Consider the following 18,710-nt stretch of genomic DNA (forward strand, 5'->3'; position numbering starts at 1 on the left):
TAGCAAAAAAAGAGGAAGGCATGTCAGGTGCATTCTCCTGGAAGACATAGCTTCATAGTCGCCCTCGTGGGCAGAGGAATGACAGCGATCATGTTGTCCAAGTTACCCCATGGGGCAGCTGGAGCCCCAGGGCAGAGGAATTTCATGGAGAGGCCCATGTAAAGACAGAAGGGTGACCATCACCCTCCCACATCATGTTGCAGCATGTGGTCAAAGATCATGCTTCTCCTATGGGCATATTCCTAAAGAGCTCCCACAACTGTCTCCACTGCAGCCCTGGTCCTAGGCAAGTGGTGAGCTCCTTCTCACAAACCACTGTTGCCTTTTGGTTGCTCTGGCTTTCATGGTAGTGCAAGAGTAACTCTGTGGAAATGAATTAAAATTCAATAAAAATTTCAGAGATGAGCAATCATATACGAACTAACAGGCCTCCTATGTGGACATCACTGTGATCCTCATGCTTGCACAGACTTTAATCCTCAAATCATGTAGAATTGATGTCCAGGCTAAACAGGGTGCAGCAAAACAGGAAAGAAGGTCCCTGCCTCATACCTGGCTATGTCAGGGTCATGGTGACTTCCCTCGGGAGTTGACTGAGTGACCTCTGCTTGAAAGCACCATCACTGAGCAGAACTTGGAGCTTAGCTCTGCAGTGGGCAATGCAAGGGGGAGTGCTCTGTGGGGGGGATGAGACAAAGACACTATATGAGTATATATTTCACAATAGCATGATTATTTTCAAGGTAATTTTTCTATGGGAAAATGCAAGTTTTTTACAATGCTTGTAGCAAGGGGTGATGAGTGCAGTCTCCCTTGACAACTCCATCCCTTTAAGCTGTTTAAACTGAATATTACTCTTTCCTGTGCCCTGGCTGAAGGATTGCTGCCAGCGCTATCAGAGGTGACTTTTAATTAGAGACTGCTCCGCACCATTTCCATGTAGCTGAGCAGAGTTAGCTCTGGGTTTTCAGTGGACCACAAGCTCATCTTAATGTGGACATGTACAGCACATATCCTACCCTAGTCTGGACATACTCTAATCCACACATGATCCAAGGTCCCTGGAAGGGCTTTCTTCTAAGCAAGACAACCATGTCTGGGGAACATCTTCTGTTGCTGTTGTCAGCATTGGCATGACGTGAAGGCATGTCTTGGTGAGGAATCTGGCTTACATGTATCAACCTTCTCAGCACAAATATGTGGGCCTGGGCAGAGAATGCTATCTGATCTCTCTGATTGTACCAGCCAGCTCTCCATGCACCACTGTCAGCACGCAGTGGTGTGTGTTGCTTCTGCAATTTATCAGGGCGGCAGAGAGATTTACTGAAGCCTGGACTACATGTGCTGGCAGCAGTGACCATCTCCAGATGGGTATTTCTTTGGCACTTTGCCCAGTTATCTGTGATTACAGACCTGTACTGGTCTTTTCTTTTCTTGTTTGGCTCTTCACCCATCAAGTGCGGATGTGCCCCAAAGCTACAAGCCTTTTAGGGTAGGACCAGGTTTTCCTGTGCATGTCCAGCATGTAGCACAGTGCACCCCAGCACTGTCTGTGCTGCGGGGGACTATTTTACAGCACAAGGGATCAGTAAGAATCATGCAGCTAGAAATCAAAGACTTGCAGCATTAGGCATTTAGTGATGAAACTTGAGAGAGAGCTCTATAAAAATGAATTATAGATTTAGGAAAAAAATTGCTGGGAAACATCTATGTTACTCTCTGAGGAAGAAGCCTGGTCTCAATACTTCAAGATCTGTGGACAACAGGACAGCACACATGTCTGACTGGACTTTCTCACATGTGTGTGCATTTTTCTAGGACCATGCTCAATTTCATAAGCTCAATCTGCATGTATCCATATGAATCATTACTACTGGTGGTGTTATGAGCAAAACTGACTGTGGAATGAGTCCCTAATTCTTTGCAAGAAGCTGGCAAAATGAAGTCCTGGCAGTGCTGAAATGAATGTCAAAATCTCCACTGTTTTCTGCAAAAACAGGGTCTCACTCTGTCAGAGTCCAATACTCTGACCAGGTTCTTTCAGATATTCCACACATGGAGGATGTAATGTTTAATATCAGATTTACTTCTTTGAAGATATTTGATGTTACACAGGATTCTGATGTAACAGTGATACAGCAAAATACTGAAATTAGAATACAAGTGTAAGTTACATCTAGCAAAATACAACCATTTCAATATACGGTTCAATCACAATACAAATGTAATTCCCATTGCCAGTCTCTATAATATGCTCACCATCATGACACTGGGCATCCCCAGGCGCTGGGAAGGAATACATGGGTTGAAACCAGTTCAAGCCCATTGTTCTCTTCAAAGTTGTTTCGTTAGTTGTTCAGTTTTTATACTCTATGTTGGCATAAGCCATGTATATGCTCCCCCTACGCTGGTCTGGTTTACTCACAGAGACATTCATACTCTTTTGATGAACTCAAGAAAAATATTTACACCACCAGTTGATCCACTCAACTGTGATATAGTCAGTTGGCTGACTGAACTCACATAGCTGTTTACCTAAAACACAGGCCACCCTCTGGTCCCCTTTGTGTTGAGATAAATTGAGCTTTCTTTACAACAGCTGTGGTCAGTCAATTTCTATATTCTTTTAGGAGCCTTATGGGCACATCGCCTTTGCCCATCTCCTCTGAACCTTCTTCCATCTCAGGCATTTATTGGTCCATCATGCACTCCCGCTCTGAACTATACTGAGCATCTCCCAGCCTGACCGTAGTGCTACCTAGGAATCATTTTGTATGAGTATTGGGCCATGCTGCTGTCGCGTGTACTGGAAGTGTATGACCTGCCACTGCAAAACCCAGGGGCCTTGTGTACACATCTCTGAAGCAAGGAGGCAAATGCAGATTTTTCTCCAAACTTCTCAGTATGTTTGAAATCCACACACTCCTCAGCTTAATGATGTGTCCTAATACTCTGTCACTAGAATTTTCCAGCATTATGTCACTGTTCATGTATCAATACGTGTCCAGACAATTTCTTCAGGCCGCACAGCCCTTACGTTAAGAAGCAAGAAGCTGATAACACCAGCAAACGAGGAGGCCAGTGCACTGACCCTTGCCGAAATAGACGTTGTTTCACAGGGAGATAAGAGTCTCCCACCTCCATGGGTGGGCCTCAGGAGTGACCAATGAGCGCGAACAGCTGCCAAGGTCCACTCTCCTTTTCCTCTTTATAACCAGGGTTGCGAGGGTAGTTAGCACAAACCTGCTCTGAGCGTTCATTGCAAGGAGCCTGAGACCGCACTCTCTCGCACCATGACGCTGACTCAAGCTGAGAAGGCTGCCGTGGTCGCCATCTGGACAAAGGTGGCTCCCCAAGTCGACGCCATTGGGGCAGAATCACTGGAGAGGTAAGTCACCCAGAATCCCTCCTAAAAGACTGCCTCATCTAACTTTGCTTTTAGGATGTTTTTTGTGTAAAACTTATATGAATGAGATCACACTGGGACTGGTGTGAATTAGATTCTATAATCACCTTAACTGCCTCCTTACATGTGCTCAGCCTCTCTGGCAGCGGCAGCTGGCCGGTTCTGCCAACGGTATGCAGAGCCCTGCAGGATGAGAGCCAAGGCTGGCTGACTACCGAGCATGTGGTGTCAGTGGATTTTGGGTTGCACCATCAAATACTAATGAGGAAGGACCTAGATACGTCTTGGAGAACAAGCCTTATGGCAAGTCCTTTAGAATTCAACAATTATACAGAAGTTGCTGATGAGCTCTATGTTATTTAGTATGTAATCTACTGGAATTACATCTTTGCTGCTAAATTCTAATAGATACTAAAATCTAATAGATATTCAAAATCCTATGGCAAACCATAATTTTCTATTCAATTCTGCAGGTTTCTTTCCCCTTATAGCAATTTAGAAGAATTAATAGCCAGGAGCACTGAAGAGGAATTCAAAGCCGTTCGTACTCAGTGTCCTGAAATAGGGTTATTACTACTAGGAAATGAACTTAAAGTGTTTTATTGTATGAGTGATGCAATTCCTGTTGCCATATAATCAGCATTAATAGAGGATAGTTGTCCGATAAATTCATAGGATACTCACATTTCATTGACCAGTTGATATATAACAGACCATTAGGAAACAGCACAACCGGACCCTGCATGAAGTATATCACAGTAAATAGAACAAGTGCTGAAAGAATCCACTCTAAATACAATAGTTTCTTATTATCACAACAGAGATGTCCCTTTCAAACAAGCCAAGCTACTTTTAAGACTAAGGAAGTCTCTACTTCTTCCAAAAGAAGTGCACCCAAATTAAGCAAGCTGGCACAAAAGGGAGAATAGTCTGTAAATTGTTCCAAAGCAATTAAGTTAACCAAAGTTATTCAGATGTTATTTACAGATCAATCTAAAGTACTGTGATGCTCTTTCTGAGACGCAGAGTACCGTTCATATTGATTCTGGTTCATTCAGCTCAGATTAGTTTGCAGATCCTGCTAACTGGCTGACAGTGTAATACAAGAAATGTAGGTGACAATTTGGGTGCATTATTTATTAATAAAACATTACGTTTAAAAAGCTTTAGACTGCTGGCTAATCTGTACATACTACAGAAGTGTTTTAAGAGCAGAAACATCGCAGGTCTTAATGCAAGCTTTAAGCCTCCAAAGCTCTGCTACAGCAGCTGAATGAGTGTACTTCTGCAGCTGGTGGGTTTATAGCACACTTGTCCTGAAGTTCAGATCCTCCATGCAATTTACACTGCTAAATTTAATTCTCTTGTTCTCCTCCAGGCTTTTCTCCAGCTACCCCCAGACGAAAACCTACTTCCCTCATTTCGATCTCAGCCAAGGTTCTGTTCAGCTTCGTGGTCATGGCTCCAAGGTCCTGAACGCTATTGGGGAAGCTGTGAAGCACATTGATGACATTAGAGGCGCTTTGGCCAAACTCAGCGAGCTGCATGCTTACATCCTTCGGGTGGACCCAGTGAACTTCAAGGTGAGCGAACACAAACAGACACTTTCAGGGATGAAAAATGCCAATCACAAAATTATAGACCAGAGTTCATTTCAGCTAATGGCAGCTTGATCCCTGACTGCACTGTACAGCCTTGTCAACTCATGTTGCTGCTTCGCCATCTGGTTATTAACCTGAGATTGGATTTTTTCATGAAAGATCTGGTCTAGCTCAAGCAAAGAACTATTCAGGGAGCTCCTGTGGTCTGTGTTAGACAGACCTGAGTCCCTGCTGCCTTTGTGGTAATTTATGAATCTTCCTCACAAGTCAGATTATAATATCACCTTTCTTGAACAAAGTCTTAGTAAATTCTAAACAACATTTCCATTTTTCTTGCATTTCCCTTTGGTGAAGGAGGAAGGACATTTGGAAAGAGGGAGTGGTATCAAACAACACCTTTTTCCCTGTGCAAAAGGCAACTCTGTTTATTCACACTTTAGCGTAAGGCAGCAGTGTTAACTGCCCGGGACATATATTTGTCATCCCAGAGCAGGCTGGGAGTTAGGTTTGTTACAGATCCCTAGACTGAGGTCTGTAACTGATTACAATGGATTTTATCCTGTTTTCCCTTACAGCTGCTTTCCCACTGTATCCTGTGTTCTGTGGCTGCCCGCTATCCCAGTGAGTTCACCCCAGAAGTTCATGCTGCATGGGACAAGTTCCTCTCCAGTGTTTCCTCTGTTCTGACTGAGAAGTACAGATAAATGGCCTTCACAGAGGGTGAGGGATGCATATCCATGGCATGCTGCAGCTGCCAGGCTTTGGGGTATTCATTCCTTCCTACGCAGTCTTCTCAAATCCTCTATATAGGGGTTCAGTCATCTGCAAAACCCAATAAATAATTCAAACATGAGCTATGGTCTCTGTGCTTTCATCTTCACTTGTTCCACCTACACCTCACTGTTCAGCCAGGGGTATTCTGACATCCCTGCAAAAGATGGAGGGGAAAATGCTAAGCTGTGTAAGTTCATGTGCACAGTGGCAGTAACATAACATTGAGAAGAAGTCCAGAACAGGCTAGAGCCCTGTGACTGCTTCTGCTCACTGTTCAGAAGGTGGGTTCACCAGGGATAAGGCTGACCAGGAATCAGTCTTTTACCCTGTTGGGATATTGAATGGATCCAGGCTTTTCATTTGGCCTATCTGGAAAAAAGGAGTAAAGTGTATGTTTCCTGTGCTGCTGTCTCCTGGAGCTGTCAGTGGGCACTTTGGAAAATCCAGCCTGGCCTATCTTGAACATAACCTGCATTAGCATATGTTGTGATGTGCCCAGAGCCACGCTGGATCATCGTTCCTCTAACTGCCCCCATGAATGCTCCACAGGGTCTAGAGAAGGTACTTGATATGGTACTTGATATTTTTATTTTCCACGAAAATCTTGAGCTATCATACCTGGTAGAGAGGTTTGGTAAGGGGAACATCCCACCTCAGCTTGACATTTCCTGTTTTTATACTGGGAGCTATGCATGCATTTGAGAATAGTGCTGGCCACTGGAGGTCTCTGTTGATGACATTTAGAGGACCTGAATTCCCAGGGCTTCTCCGGAAAGGGGCAACAGTGAAAAATATAGAACTGAGGGTCACCCTGGGGGGAGCAGAGAGATCGTTCTCAGAAACACAATCATGATTAATTGGCCAAGGCCCTCCTGTCAGCAGCCTGGCTTTCTGCTGATAAAAGCTGTGTGAGCTATTTCATTCATGTCCTTGCTTCCTCTTCCAAAGTTTTTCCAAGACTCTACAGTGACCCATCGTTTCTCCAAGACAAGCACAGTGATTTTTAGAGCAGTTTGAAAACTAAAAGCCTCTTTGTTTGGGGGTGTATTCACTACCTAAGTGACCCACATGCTGTGTGTAGGCCAAAGACTGCATTGCTAGGTAAGTTCCCCACATATGTGCAACAAACTGAATACTCAAGGCAGCTTAGGAGGGGTCGATGTCTAAGGACTGAGTGACTCCTGTTTCTTTTGCTGAGCTATATCCCTGTAGTGAGACATTTTTCAAGTTACATTCATTGCCCATGTGTGTCTTAGAGGACTTTCTCAAATGAAAAGATGGGTGCAAAGTTTTAGACAAACTTTAATCAACAAGCCCAAATTGACATTGCATGTTTCAGTTCTCCTCTTAGTTACAAAGTACTAACTTTGAGAGCTATATTCATACACAGTTCTTGGAATGCTGAAAAATTTAGACATTGTATTTGGGCAGAGGGAAAATACTGTAGCTCTGAAGCTACCAAATTACTTCCAAATTGTTACATAAAGTCTACCCCAGCACTTGCTGCGGCCAACAACTTTTTAAAACCTATGTTTGTGGGGTTTCGGGTAACCTGAACATTTAAATCAACAACTTATATGGCAGGTCAGCATCTGACATGTCCCTATTCAAACAGCCAAATGCATACCAACGACTTCATCCTGGGCCTTAATGAGGAATGTAACAGTCGCCAACCACCACATGCCCTGTGAGATGTCCCTGTGTTTATGGAGAGAGGCAGGAGCACGCCCTTGGATGGGAACAAGGCAACGGATCATGGCCTGCTAAGTGCTGCAGGTACAGACTTGGGAAAAACCACATGCCGAAAAAGGAGGTTCTTCCCCATCCCAGTTTCTCTGGGCTGCTGGAGAAAAGGTCTTTCCCATGGCAGAATGCCAGCAGTATCTGAGAGGGCTTGCCGCCAGCTTGTCCACAGCTCCTGCCCTGCGGCACTGGGAACGCGCTGCGGGCGAAGGCGGCCTGCGGAAAGCAGGAGGCCTGAGGACACGCTGGAGGCTGGAAGACACGAGGGCCAGGGCCACGTGTGGGATCCACTGCGATGTCGGTGGTGAGGAGCCACGGAGGGCCTGGACCTGGCGGAGGGGGGAAACGGCGGATTCGCACAGGGACGCCTGGGGAGGGGACAGCCGGGCCTGGACCACGTCCCCCCTGGGCTCCTCAGAGCCGAGCCGGGTTGTCCCAGGTCGCTCAGGGCTGGGCCGGGTCCCCCCTGGGCCCCTCAGGACCAGGCCGCGTCCCCACAGGCCCCCTCGGAGCCGAGCTGGGTTGTCCCGGGCCCCTCAGGGCCAGGCCGGGCGCCCACGGGGCCCCCGCAGCACTACGCGGCCGCTCCCCGGGCCCGGCTGTGTGGCCGCGGCCCCCCGCAGATAAGATAAGGCCGGAGCGGCGGTGGGGCGGGCGAGGGCGCGGGGCGGCCCGGCGCTATAAGAGGGCGGCCCCGCGGGCGCCTCCGCCACAGAGCCCCGCGCAGCCACCACACCGCACCACACCACACCACACCGCACCACACCACATCACACCGCGCCACACCGCACCGCACTGCGCCACCAGCCGCCACCATGCTGACCGCTGACGACAAGAAGCTCATCCTGCATGTCTGGGGGAAGGTGGGCGACCACCAGGAAGACTTCGGAGCCGAGACCCTGGAAAGGTGTGGGCTGGGACCGGCGCTGGGAACCCCGTGACAGGCTGGGCTGGGGGATGCAGCCCCCCGGGGGAAAGAGCCAGGGGATGTGGGCCCAGGACCCCCACGGGGAGTGCGGGCCGGGGGCCGGGGGATGCGGACCCCCCCCCCGGGTGATATGGGCCCGGCCCCCGCCACGGGGGATACGGGTTGGGAGGTGCCGCGGTGCTGATCGGCCTCGCTCCGGCAGGATGTTCACCGCCTACCCCCAGACCAAGACCTACTTCCCCCACTTCGACCTGCACCACGGCTCCGATCAGATCCGCGCCCACGGCAAGAAGGTGGTGAACGCCCTGGGCAACGCCGTGAAGAACGTGGACAACCTCAGCCAGGCCTTGTCCGAGCTCAGCAACCTGCACGCCTACAACCTGCGTGTGGACCCCGTCAACTTCAAGGCGAGTTGGGGGCCAGGATGGGCCGGGGGCCGGGATGGGAGCCGTGACGGCGGTGCTGAACCCTGTGTTTGCCTTGCAGCTGCTGTCGCAGTGCTTCCAGGTGGTGCTGGCTGTGCACCTGGGCAGCGAATACTCCCCCGAGATCCACTCCGCCATGGACAAGTTCTTGGCGGCCGTGGCCTCCGTGCTGGCCGAGAAGTACAGATGAGGCACCTGCGCCGCTGCCGCCCATGCCCGTGCGCTCAATAAAGATGCCTTTGCCACACCACCGTGTCCGTGTGTGCTGGGGCAGCACTGGCCAGGGTGGGGGGACCCCTCTGCGGGGGCCCCAAGCAGGGCCCGGGGGTGGTGCTGGCTGGGGGCTGTCCCCCACGCACCCCAGGGCCCTGTCTGCGTGGCTCTACCATCGAGGCAGGAGCAGGGGGCCCTGCCTGGGACCTGCCCTGCACCAAGGCTGCTCCATTCTGGCCCTGTCCTTAGGCTGGTGGCAGCACCTCCGTGACAGCGGGATGGATCCTAGTCTGTCACCTTGTTGTGCCTGCGTCCCTTTGGGGAATGGGAGGGGGGAAGGATGTGCAAAGCTGAGTTTTGTTCTTGGCGATGCCTGGATTTTCTTGGTGCTGTTTATGTGGGGGTAGGCTTAACCCCTCTTGGCTCCAGCTCTTGCATTGAGTGGTTAGGACTTGATTCAGATGCTGTGGGAGCTGAGTGCCGGCATGAGCTCCAAAAACAATCGGACAAATTCATGCAGCAAAAAAAATGCACCACAGACCACCAAGCACAAACACTGTCTCTGGCTCCAGCCCCCGAGCCACAAATCCCTTGTGATTGCCGGGGAAGTGGCCCCCACACCTGCCTGGGTGTCTGCCCTTCCCAGGGCTTCTGGGGAGGGTGGCAGCAGGGCCAGGCGGAGTCTGCCACGGGGCCACTGGTTTCATTTTTCTGGAGCCTGAATCAAAAAACTCATTGCCTTTAGATCACAGGGAGGTGATGGGTTGTAAGATCCTAAACCAGCCTTCAGTTTGCTCTAGGTTGTGACAACAGAGGGAGGAAATGAGAGTTTGTGAGTGTTGAGAGAAGGTGGGTCGGAACGGTGCCTATGGGGTCCTGAGTGCAGACAACAGGTGCCGGGTGTCCTGGGACCTTGTGCGCACAGAAGCACAGGCCTGGGGAACTCCTGGGCCATGCTGGCCTCTGCCCTTGCAAGTACATTCATGAACCCACCGTGCTTTTCCTCCATGCTCAGAAGCATCATCTAAATCCCAGTGTATTCGCATACATTTACATCCATTTATTCTTATGCCTCCGGTTTGAAGGGCTCTGCCACTTTTGCAGTTTGCCCCCCTGATGTTTTCATGCACAGCAAACACGCTGCCCCAGCCGCTGTTTCACTGGCTCAGCTTCTTGGAAGACCAGCTCCCCCCTCTTCCCGTGCTCTGAAACGGCGCCAGGCCGCGCTAATCTCCCCCGAACACGAACGATAAGAACCGTCAGCCCCATGGAGGAAACACGGCATGAACTGTCCCCCCACCCGTGTGTGCCAGCTCTAGAAACTACTGGAAACACTGCAGTCCTGCTCGCCTTCCTCGCCTCCTCACCTTCCTCACCTCCTCATCTTCCTGACCCTCCTCATTGGGGGCACACGGCTCCCCAAACCCCATCACAGCCCTGCGCGCCTCCCTTCCCCAGCTACAAGCTCCTGCCACAGGCCAGCGCGTGTGTCGGTGCCCAGCGCTGACCCCGTGGCTCTGCCGAATGTCCCCCATTCCCAGGAATCAGGGACAGGGTGGATGTGGTAGTGAGTGCAGGGACGAGGGCTGGGGCCGTGCCGGCTGGCAGCGCGTACAGGCGCAGTGTGCGTGTGTGCGGGGACAGTGTGTGCACAGGGGCCGTGCTGGCTGGCAGCTCATACAGGCGCAGTGTGCGTGTGTGCAGGGACAGTGTGTGCACAGGGGCCGTGCCGGCTGGCGGCGCGTACAGGCGCAGTGTGCGTGTGTGCGGGGACAGTGTGTGCACGGGGGCCGTGCTGGATGGCGGCGCGTACAGGCGCAGTGTGCGTGTGTGTGGGGACAGTGTGTGCACAGGGGCCGTGCTGGATGGCGGCGCGTACAGGCGCAGTGTGCGTGTGTGCGGGGACAGTGTGTGCACAGGGGCCGTGCTGGATGGCGGTGCGTACAGGCGCAGTGTGCGTGTGTGCGGGGACAGTGTGTGCACAGGGGCCGTGCCGGCTGGCAGCGCGTACAGGCGCAGTGTGCGTGTGTGCGGGGACAGTGTGTGCACAGGGGCCGTGCCGGCTGGCGGCGCGTACAGGCGCAGTGTGCGTGTGTGTGGGGACAGTGTGTGCACAGGGGCCGTGCTGGATGGCGGCGCGTACAGGCGCAGTGTGCGTGTGTGCGGGGACAGTGTGTGCACAGGGGCCGTGCTGGATGGCGGTGCGTACAGGCGCAGTGTGCATGTGTGCGGGGACAGTGTGTGCACAGGGGCCGTGCTGGCTGGCGGCACGTACAGGCGCAGTGTGCGTGTGTGCGGGGACAGTGTGTGCACAGGGGCCGTGCCGGCTGGCGGCACGTACAGGCGCAGTGTGCGTGTGTGCGGGGACAGTGTGTGCACAGGGGCCGTGCCGGCTGGCGGCGCGTACAGGCGCAGTGTGCGTGTGCGGGGACAGTGTGTGCACAGGGGCCGTGCTGGATGGCGGCGCGTACAGGCGCAGTGTGCGTGTGCGGGGACAGTGTGTGCACAGGGGCCGTGCTGGATGGCGGTGCGTACAGGCGCAGTGTGCGTGTGCGGGGACAGTGTGTGCACAGGGGCCGTGCCAGCTGGCGGCGCGTACAGGCGCAGTGTGCGTGTGCGGGGACAGTGTGTGCACAGGGGCCGTGCTGGATGGCGGTGCGTACAGGCGCAGTGTGCGTGTGTGCGGGGACAGTGTGTGCACAGGGGCCGTGCTGGCTGGCGGCGCGTACAGGCGCAGTGTGCGTGTGTGCGGGGACAGTGTGTGCCCACTCGCACATGGCGCTGTGCCAGTTGGGGACGCGGGGGGCTCGCAGCTACTCTGCCTCCCCAGCTCTCCCCCGGCAGGACGCCGCTGCCGCGCCAGCGCTGCAGACCCGAACCCTAATCCCACCCGTGCGCCGGTGCCGGTGGGCACAGACGCCGGTGGCGGTGCCGGTGCCGGTGGTGCGGGTGGCGGGGCCGCCTGGCCGGGGTCCAGCGCCGCCGGGGTGGGCCGGGCCGGGCCGGGGCGGGCCGGGGGGCGGGCAGGGCCCCGGCACCGCATATAAGGGCGGCGGCGGCCGTCGGGGACACCCGTGCTGGGGGCTGCCAACGCAGAGCTGCAACCATGGTGCTGTCCGCAGCTGACAAGACCAACGTGAAGAGCATCTTCTCCAAGATCGGCAGCCATGCTGATGAGTATGGAGCCGAGACCCTGGACAGGTAAGTGTCCGTCCCCATCTCTGGCTGTCCCTGTCCTGCCTGTCCCCTTTTCTGTCCTGTCTGCCCCCATCCTCTCCCTATCTACACCTCCCCATGTCCTAGCCGTGCCTATCCTCACCCCTGTCTGTCCCTGCCTTTTCTGTCCCCCTCCACATCAGCCCCGCTGGTCCTGTCCCATCAGCCCTGACCCTCTCTGCCCTGCAGGATGTTCACCGCCTACCCCCAGACCAAGACCTACTTCCCCCACTTTGACCTGCACCATGGCTCCGCTCAGATCAAGGCGCACGGCAAGAAGGTGGTGAACGCCCTGATCGAGGCTGTCAACCACATTGATGACATCTCTGGGGCCCTCTCCAAGCTCAGCGACCTCCATGCCCAAAAGCTCCGCGTGGACCCTGTGAACTTCAAAGTGAGTGTCCAGGAAGGGGCAACCCAGCCTGGCTCCCCTCCAGTCCCATCTCTGTACCATCTGGCTACCCCTTCACCTGACTTGCTTGCTCACAATCTCCCTTTGCCTTTCAGCTGCTGGGCCACTGCTTCCTGGTGGTGGTGGCCATCCATCACCCCTCTGTCCTGACCCCAGAGGCCCATGCTTCCCTGGACAAGTTCCTGTGCGCCGTGGGCGCTGTGCTGACTGCCAAATACCGTTAGACAGCACTGCGACTGGAGCTGGACACAACTCACCACCAGCCCTCCGACAGCGAGCAGCCAAATGATCTGAAATAAAATCTGTTGCATTTGTGCTCCAGCCCTGGTGTCCTGCTCTGATCGCTACCTGCAGGGAGGGATTGGGGACTGGGAGGGTTCTGCTCCGGGGCTCTGTGCCTGCCTGCACCCAAACCACTGCTCCCCCTGTGCCAGGTGGGGACACAGAGCAAAGAGGCTCCCAGGCTCCAGGTTTCCTGCTTCAGCGTTTGGGTGGTGGTGGTGTGTAGCAGGCGCATACCTCTTTGCAAGCTGTGGGGCTCCAGGCACAAGCGGAAGGGCATTTCCAGACACTGGCACATGGGAAAGCCTCATGGAGAGGGGCCAGAGTCTGACCCTTGGGAACTCCCTACAGCCCCAGCCTGCCTAGGTCTTTTCATCAGAGCACCCATCTCAACCTTGGGATCTCTTCTTGTTCCATGGGGGTGGAGAGTCCCGTGCACCCCTTGCCCCCACTCAGGCTAAACTGCATGCTGAAAGGTGGGTCTTCTCCTGCAGGTGCTCGTGGGAGACCACGGGGCACAGGTGACTCCCGACATCTGTGACCATCTGCACGGTGGCACAGCAAGGACTCCTGCAAATACTGAGTCCTGAAGACCTCGCAGTGCAGGCGCAGGGCTGCGTAGCACACGCAGGGTTTCTTCTGTTTCCATCTGACACTATGCTGCTAGAGTACTGCCCTGGCAGGGCGTCTGGGGCGCACGCAGAGGGGGCTAGCAGGCCAGGGGACACCAGCAGGCACGGCTTGCCCCAAGGGGAGCCCTCGGGTGCACCTGGCCCAGCCCCACATCCTGCTCTTTGGACCGTGAATCTCAGCTGGGAAGGTAGGGTCCGGGCAGGAAGGAGAGAGCAGGAGGCGACGTGACGCTGGGGGCCAAAAAGCAGGCGTGCTCCGCGCAGCCCCCAGCCTTTATCGCAGCCGGCAGCAGGGCCGGCGGCTGGCGGGGGGCTGCAGGCAGCCGATAAAGGAGCCGCGTGGGCTCCCCTCCAGCCGCTGGGTGTGGTGAGAGACCTCAGCAACAGATAGTCTCGGGGGGCTAAAAGCCGCCAGGTGCTGAGTAACCGAGCTCTGTCTCCGCCGGGGCTGGGAGGCGCTTGGCACCGAGGGGAAGGTTCGAGAAAGCCCCGGCGCGGCTGATGCAGTGAAACCACAGCCCAGAGCTGGGCTGAGGTTGCCCCAGGCCCCTTCGCTCCCCGGCACGCACGTGCCACAAGGGCCGGCTCCCATGTGAGGCTGGATGTTTGCCCCAGTCCCGTGGCCTCCAGTCCCCCCGTCCGTGAAAACACCAGCGGCGGGAGAGGCCAGAACCGACTCCAGAGAGAGAGAGGCCTCCAGTCCGCGGGGCTCCCCCTGCAAAGCGCTAGCCGCAGGCTGTGACCCCGCGCCAGGGGCAAGGCAGAGCCTACTGCACGTGGGCATGGTGAGGAGGAGCATCGCTGACCCACCCCAGCTGCCTTCGAAGCTGGGCCTGCTCGGAGCAGCAGGTTGGACTCCAGCGGTCCCTTCCGGCCGACATTACTCAGTGATAGCTGTAGGCATAACTCCGCTCGGCAAAGAGCCTCTGGTGCCTGGGGAGCATGGGGGGAGCAGGCGTATGACGGGGAAACAGGGCACGCAGGTGTGCGGGGCAGTGTGGACCGGTGCGTAAAGTACCAGTATGAGCCAGCATCGAATCCAGCGCAGACCTGAGCTGCTCCAGACGCAGCTGCGCAGGACCCTTGCAGCCCTGGGCACGGCAAAGCCGCTGCGTGTGCGAGAGCCAGCGTGCGGGGGAGCATGTGTGCCAAGAAAGGGATGTGCGTCGGCCCCGACGGGCAGTTTGCGTGCACGCACAGCGCAAGCGCGCAACCGTGCGTGTGCACGCACGCATGCGAGCAGCAGCGCGTGTGCAAGCGATGGGCAGCACGTACGAAGGGAAAAAGTGTGCGTGTGTGTGTGTGTGTGTGTGCGCGCATGGACATGCACACGCCGAAGGGCCTGCGTGTGCATGGGAGGCGACGGGTGAGCAGCAGCGCAGGGGGACGGTGCGTACGCGGAGGGGCAGGGGCCTGGCAGCTGAAAAGCTCCGCCAGGCTTTCGCTTCCCATCGCTCTCTTGCCTTGTTTCGTCCGCGGGCAGGAAACGGCTGCGTTTCGGAGGAGGCGGCGTGACCCGGCGGCAGCGCCCTGGCTGGGCCCCAGGGCCCGAGCGCTTCGCTAGCTGCCACCGCAAAGCGCAGGGCTCAGACGCTTCGCCGCCTGCGACAAACCGGGCCGTGGCGAGGAAGGGCTGAGCTCCAAGCAGCGGGGACGCGCTCCAGCGCGGACATTTGTCCCTGCTGCCACAAGATGGAGGCCTCCAGCGCCGTGTTTTTATCGGGGCCCGCCAGACGGGGCAGAGGGGCCGAGCCGTGGCCCCGGCTGCAGGGCCGAGCCGGAGCCTCTGGCAGGGGCGTGAATCCGCAGGAGCGGGTGCCCAGCAGGCCCCGAGGTCCCCCGCCGGCACCAGCGGGGACGGGTGCGTGGAGCCTTCCCCAGGAGCCCGTTTCCAGCGCCGGGAGCCCAGGCAGTCGGGCACCGCATCCCTCCTGGCTTGCAGCACCCACTCCCCGTGGGAGCACGGGCAACCCTCCGTGACCACGGTTTTGCATGTCCCGGGACACGGTCTGCCAGAGGGGCCAGACACGCTGGGACAGACCCCTGGGAGCTGGCGGGAGGGTTGTCTGCCACGGGCCTGGGCTGACGGCTGGCAGGTAGGGACGGTGGGGTCAGACTGAACCCTGCACAGCACTAGCAGCACTAACCATGACCCTCCTGCCGTGGAAACGCACCAAGGGGTTGTCCAGAGGGTTGCCGTCCATAGGAATCGTCCTGAAGTACCATTTCACACCAAGATGTTCTGCAAAGAACTTACATCAGGAAAAGGTAGTGTTGGAAAATTAGAAAGTAACCAAAAAAATCCAGCTTGGGGCAGACTGCTTCACATGCACACAAGTACAGACAGCAACAAACTGTGCAAATGAAGGTTGCCTCCACCCGCAAGAGGAAATCAAAGGGTGTTCTTGAAAATGATCCTTTTGACTTTGATTTGAGTGGGATTTTCGGTTCTCCTTCTCCTCTAGTGTGTCAGAGGGGTATGCAGTAATTTAGTGTTTTGCTTGTACGTAGGGTTGGACTGGGCAGAGCACATGCTCACCTGGGGTATGGCCTCTGCTCCAGAGCAACCTGTAAAATCTACCAGAAGACTTCATGCACACAAGCAAAAGATGTACACATTCACCTTTTCCCAAGCAAAGAAGCCAAAGAGCACTCAGGTGGTCTGTGGGCATCAGCATCTCTATCAAGTTACTTTCTCTTCCTTTTTCTGGATGTGTCAAACATGGGACCAGAAAGTCCACTTGTCGGCTAGCATTTCCAGCACAGCAACATCAGCGGAAGAAGTCTCCCTCCTGTGCCCCCAGCGTTTGCTCTTACACAGGCGCTATTACATTCCTCCGCTTCCAGCTGTGCAAAACACACACCCTAGCAGCATGAGCTAGAACGGGGAGCTGGTCTCATGTAAAACCCTCTGTTTTCGCAGGGCTGGGAGCTCTTTTACGCCGTGGCTGCCACAAGGGACCTTTAGCCCCCATAAACACGCAAGTCATTTTTTTTCCTTAATAAATATCACTTTGTCCAGCATACCAGTTAGAGGATGGGAAGACTGTTCTGTCTCCAGTTCTCACCCTCACCCCCATATACTGATAGTGTGGACAGTTCAGAGCCCACTGCAGGTGAAGTAGGTGTGGACTCTCTTGCCCCTTGTGCATCCCTGCTCGCTTTCGGGACACCCCACCCTGTTGGCAGAGGCTTTTGGCTGAAAGCAGGGTCTGGAGGTGTGAGGCTGCTGGGGTGGTCCCCGGTGTTCTGCCCTCAGGCCAGAGGACCTGTGCTCTCCCACAAGTGTAGCTCACATGGACTCTCCCAAGGTACACTCCTTGTACCAGGACCAGCTGGCTCCCTTTTTGTGTCTGAGCGCACAGATTTAACCAGGATAGTTCCTTCCTGCTCTTCCTCTGCATTGGTATAGGTTATATTTGGGCCCTTACAGCTTTCTTTTATATAATTTTTACCAGCTCTCAATTTTTACCAGTTTTGTGAGACGTTTCTTATAGGATCTCACATATCAGGCTACTGAGCTTGCTGGACTTTGTTTCCTTGAAGTCCAATGCTTTTATTCTGTTGTTCTCTGTCCTTCCTTTTGTAAAAGCTGGGACTGCTCCCAGCTGAGCAGTCACATCAGACACCAGCAACTGCACAGCTGTACAGGTCTCTCCAGCCAGAGCAAAGCTGATTCAACATTTTTTTTCCTAAAGTAACAACAAGCATTGGAGAAACTTAAAACATTGTCTGCTCTCCTTTGCCATCACAAAAAGTTTAACATAACAAGCAACAGCTTAGAAACACTCTTTGCTGGTCCCCCTCAAAGTTGACCCATTAGGAATCCAGGTCTCCTTCTGCAAGCTGCCGTGACTGGCAAGCCATGAAGTGTGATGAATCCCCTTTCCTCGGAGATGTTCAGGACAGAATCTGGGTCTTGGATCTTATATCTGAGATGAGAAGGAGCAGATCTGTGGTGACGTGATGTTGGTGACAGATTCCTTTCCAGGGCCATCACTGCTATATCAGAGCCATTCATCAGCTAAGCGGGGAAAACTTTCCACAACTGCTCTGCACTGCTTTCCCACTTCCTTTGTGTGGCGACAATGTCTTTTTTTAGTAACTAGATCTAGCCAGATTTCCACTGAGATTGTAACACTAGCAACCCCTTTCTTTGAGATGACAGTGTTTTTCTGTCATGTCTGCTTGATGCTGTCTCCTGGGAATTGATTAGATTTTCAATACAGAGATGGGAGTTGACTGGAAAAGCAAACATTTTTTTCCTGCTAGTTATCCCATCTTCCTACTACCCATCAGCCACCTGAGAAGGTCTGAACGTGGTTAGGGATGATAAGATTGAGAACACAAATACTGGGTCAGATCATTGGTCCATCTCACCCCGTGCTGTCTTCAGCAATAAGATGTGCTATTTAGGAGAGCGCACGAGCCTAGACATTTTCAGTTGTGCATTCCCCTTGTGCTTCCCCAGCAACCACAGCAGCAGTAATAGCAATTTCAGAGAGTATGTTCCTGCCTATTGCCTCCAGCACCTGTTTATGGACCTGTTGTCCATGAATTTGCTAATCCCTTTGCAAACCTGCTGATCCTGTTTATTTCCACAGCCTCCTGTGGCAGCAGGTTCCAGAAGTTCATCCTCCCCCCATCCTGTAGAAAGTCCCTTTTATCCATTTTAAACTAGTCTCATTGATGCACTGTAACATGAGTATTGCAGGATCTGTGACCAGTTCCACATTCACCTTACCTGCCACTTTCATGATTTTGTAAACTTTGTCCTTTCAGCTCCCTCCTCTCCAGGCTGAAAAATCCCAGCCTTCCCAGGCCCTCCTCATAAAGCAGCTACCCCGTCCCCTGGATCATCTCAGTTGCCTTCTCAGGACTCAGTCTCTAAGCCCACTTAGATTCAAAGGTCAGCACCGCACAGATGTGGGTGCATCAAGCTTTTACATAACAGCCAAATGATACCCTCTGCCTTGTTTTCAGAGCCCTTACTGATGATGTCACCATGCTTTGCTGGCTTTTTGGACTACTCCTGCACTTCAAACCTACAGTTTTGGTGAATCATCAATGAGGACTTC

General features: G+C 54.1%; 3 protein-coding genes across 3 annotated transcripts; all 3 read left to right on the top strand.

Annotated features, from left to right (window-relative positions):
- Positions 1–3,219: 3,219 nt before the first annotated feature.
- Positions 3,220–5,854, top strand: LOC106482343 (hemoglobin subunit pi). Its single transcript, XM_013939905.2, has 3 exons — positions 3,220–3,388; positions 4,785–4,989; positions 5,583–5,854. The coding sequence occupies exons 1-3, from the start codon at positions 3,294–3,296 to the stop codon at positions 5,709–5,711; spliced, it is 429 nt and encodes a 142-aa protein (XP_013795359.1). The 5' UTR covers positions 3,220–3,293; the 3' UTR covers positions 5,712–5,854.
- A 2,365-nt stretch (positions 5,855–8,219) lies between these two features.
- Positions 8,220–9,124, top strand: LOC106482341 (hemoglobin subunit alpha-2). Its single transcript, XM_013939902.2, has 3 exons — positions 8,220–8,431; positions 8,655–8,859; positions 8,939–9,124. The coding sequence occupies exons 1-3, from the start codon at positions 8,340–8,342 to the stop codon at positions 9,065–9,067; spliced, it is 426 nt and encodes a 141-aa protein (XP_013795356.1). The 5' UTR covers positions 8,220–8,339; the 3' UTR covers positions 9,068–9,124.
- A 3,018-nt stretch (positions 9,125–12,142) lies between these two features.
- On the top strand, positions 12,143–13,039 carry LOC106482340 (hemoglobin subunit alpha-A). The gene is made up of 3 exons (XM_013939901.2): positions 12,143–12,291; positions 12,496–12,700; positions 12,814–13,039. The coding sequence occupies exons 1-3, from the start codon at positions 12,197–12,199 to the stop codon at positions 12,940–12,942; spliced, it is 429 nt and encodes a 142-aa protein (XP_013795355.1). The 5' UTR covers positions 12,143–12,196; the 3' UTR covers positions 12,943–13,039.
- Positions 13,040–18,710: the final 5,671 nt, after the last annotated feature.

This window comes from Apteryx mantelli, chromosome 16 (genome assembly GCF_036417845.1).
Source record: "Apteryx mantelli isolate bAptMan1 chromosome 16, bAptMan1.hap1, whole genome shotgun sequence".
NCBI lineage: Eukaryota > Metazoa > Chordata > Aves > Apterygiformes > Apterygidae > Apteryx > Apteryx mantelli.

Excerpts from the sequence above, each read along its gene's own strand:
- LOC106482343 (XM_013939905.2), top strand. The coding sequence starts at position 3,294 with ATGACGCTGACTCAAGCTGAGAAGGCTGCCGTGGTCGCCATCTGGACA. Across the intron at positions 3,389-4,784 it reads GGGGCAGAATCACTGGAGAG|GCTTTTCTCCAGCTACCCCC; the intron begins GTAAGTCACCCA and ends GTTCTCCTCCAG. Across the intron at positions 4,990-5,582 it reads TGGACCCAGTGAACTTCAAG|CTGCTTTCCCACTGTATCCT; the intron begins GTGAGCGAACAC and ends TTTCCCTTACAG.
- LOC106482341 (XM_013939902.2), top strand. The coding sequence starts at position 8,340 with ATGCTGACCGCTGACGACAAGAAGCTCATCCTGCATGTCTGGGGGAAG. Across the intron at positions 8,432-8,654 it reads GGAGCCGAGACCCTGGAAAG|GATGTTCACCGCCTACCCCC; the intron begins GTGTGGGCTGGG and ends TCGCTCCGGCAG. Across the intron at positions 8,860-8,938 it reads TGGACCCCGTCAACTTCAAG|CTGCTGTCGCAGTGCTTCCA; the intron begins GCGAGTTGGGGG and ends TTTGCCTTGCAG.
- LOC106482340 (XM_013939901.2), top strand. The coding sequence starts at position 12,197 with ATGGTGCTGTCCGCAGCTGACAAGACCAACGTGAAGAGCATCTTCTCC. Across the intron at positions 12,292-12,495 it reads GGAGCCGAGACCCTGGACAG|GATGTTCACCGCCTACCCCC; the intron begins GTAAGTGTCCGT and ends TCTGCCCTGCAG. Across the intron at positions 12,701-12,813 it reads TGGACCCTGTGAACTTCAAA|CTGCTGGGCCACTGCTTCCT; the intron begins GTGAGTGTCCAG and ends TTTGCCTTTCAG.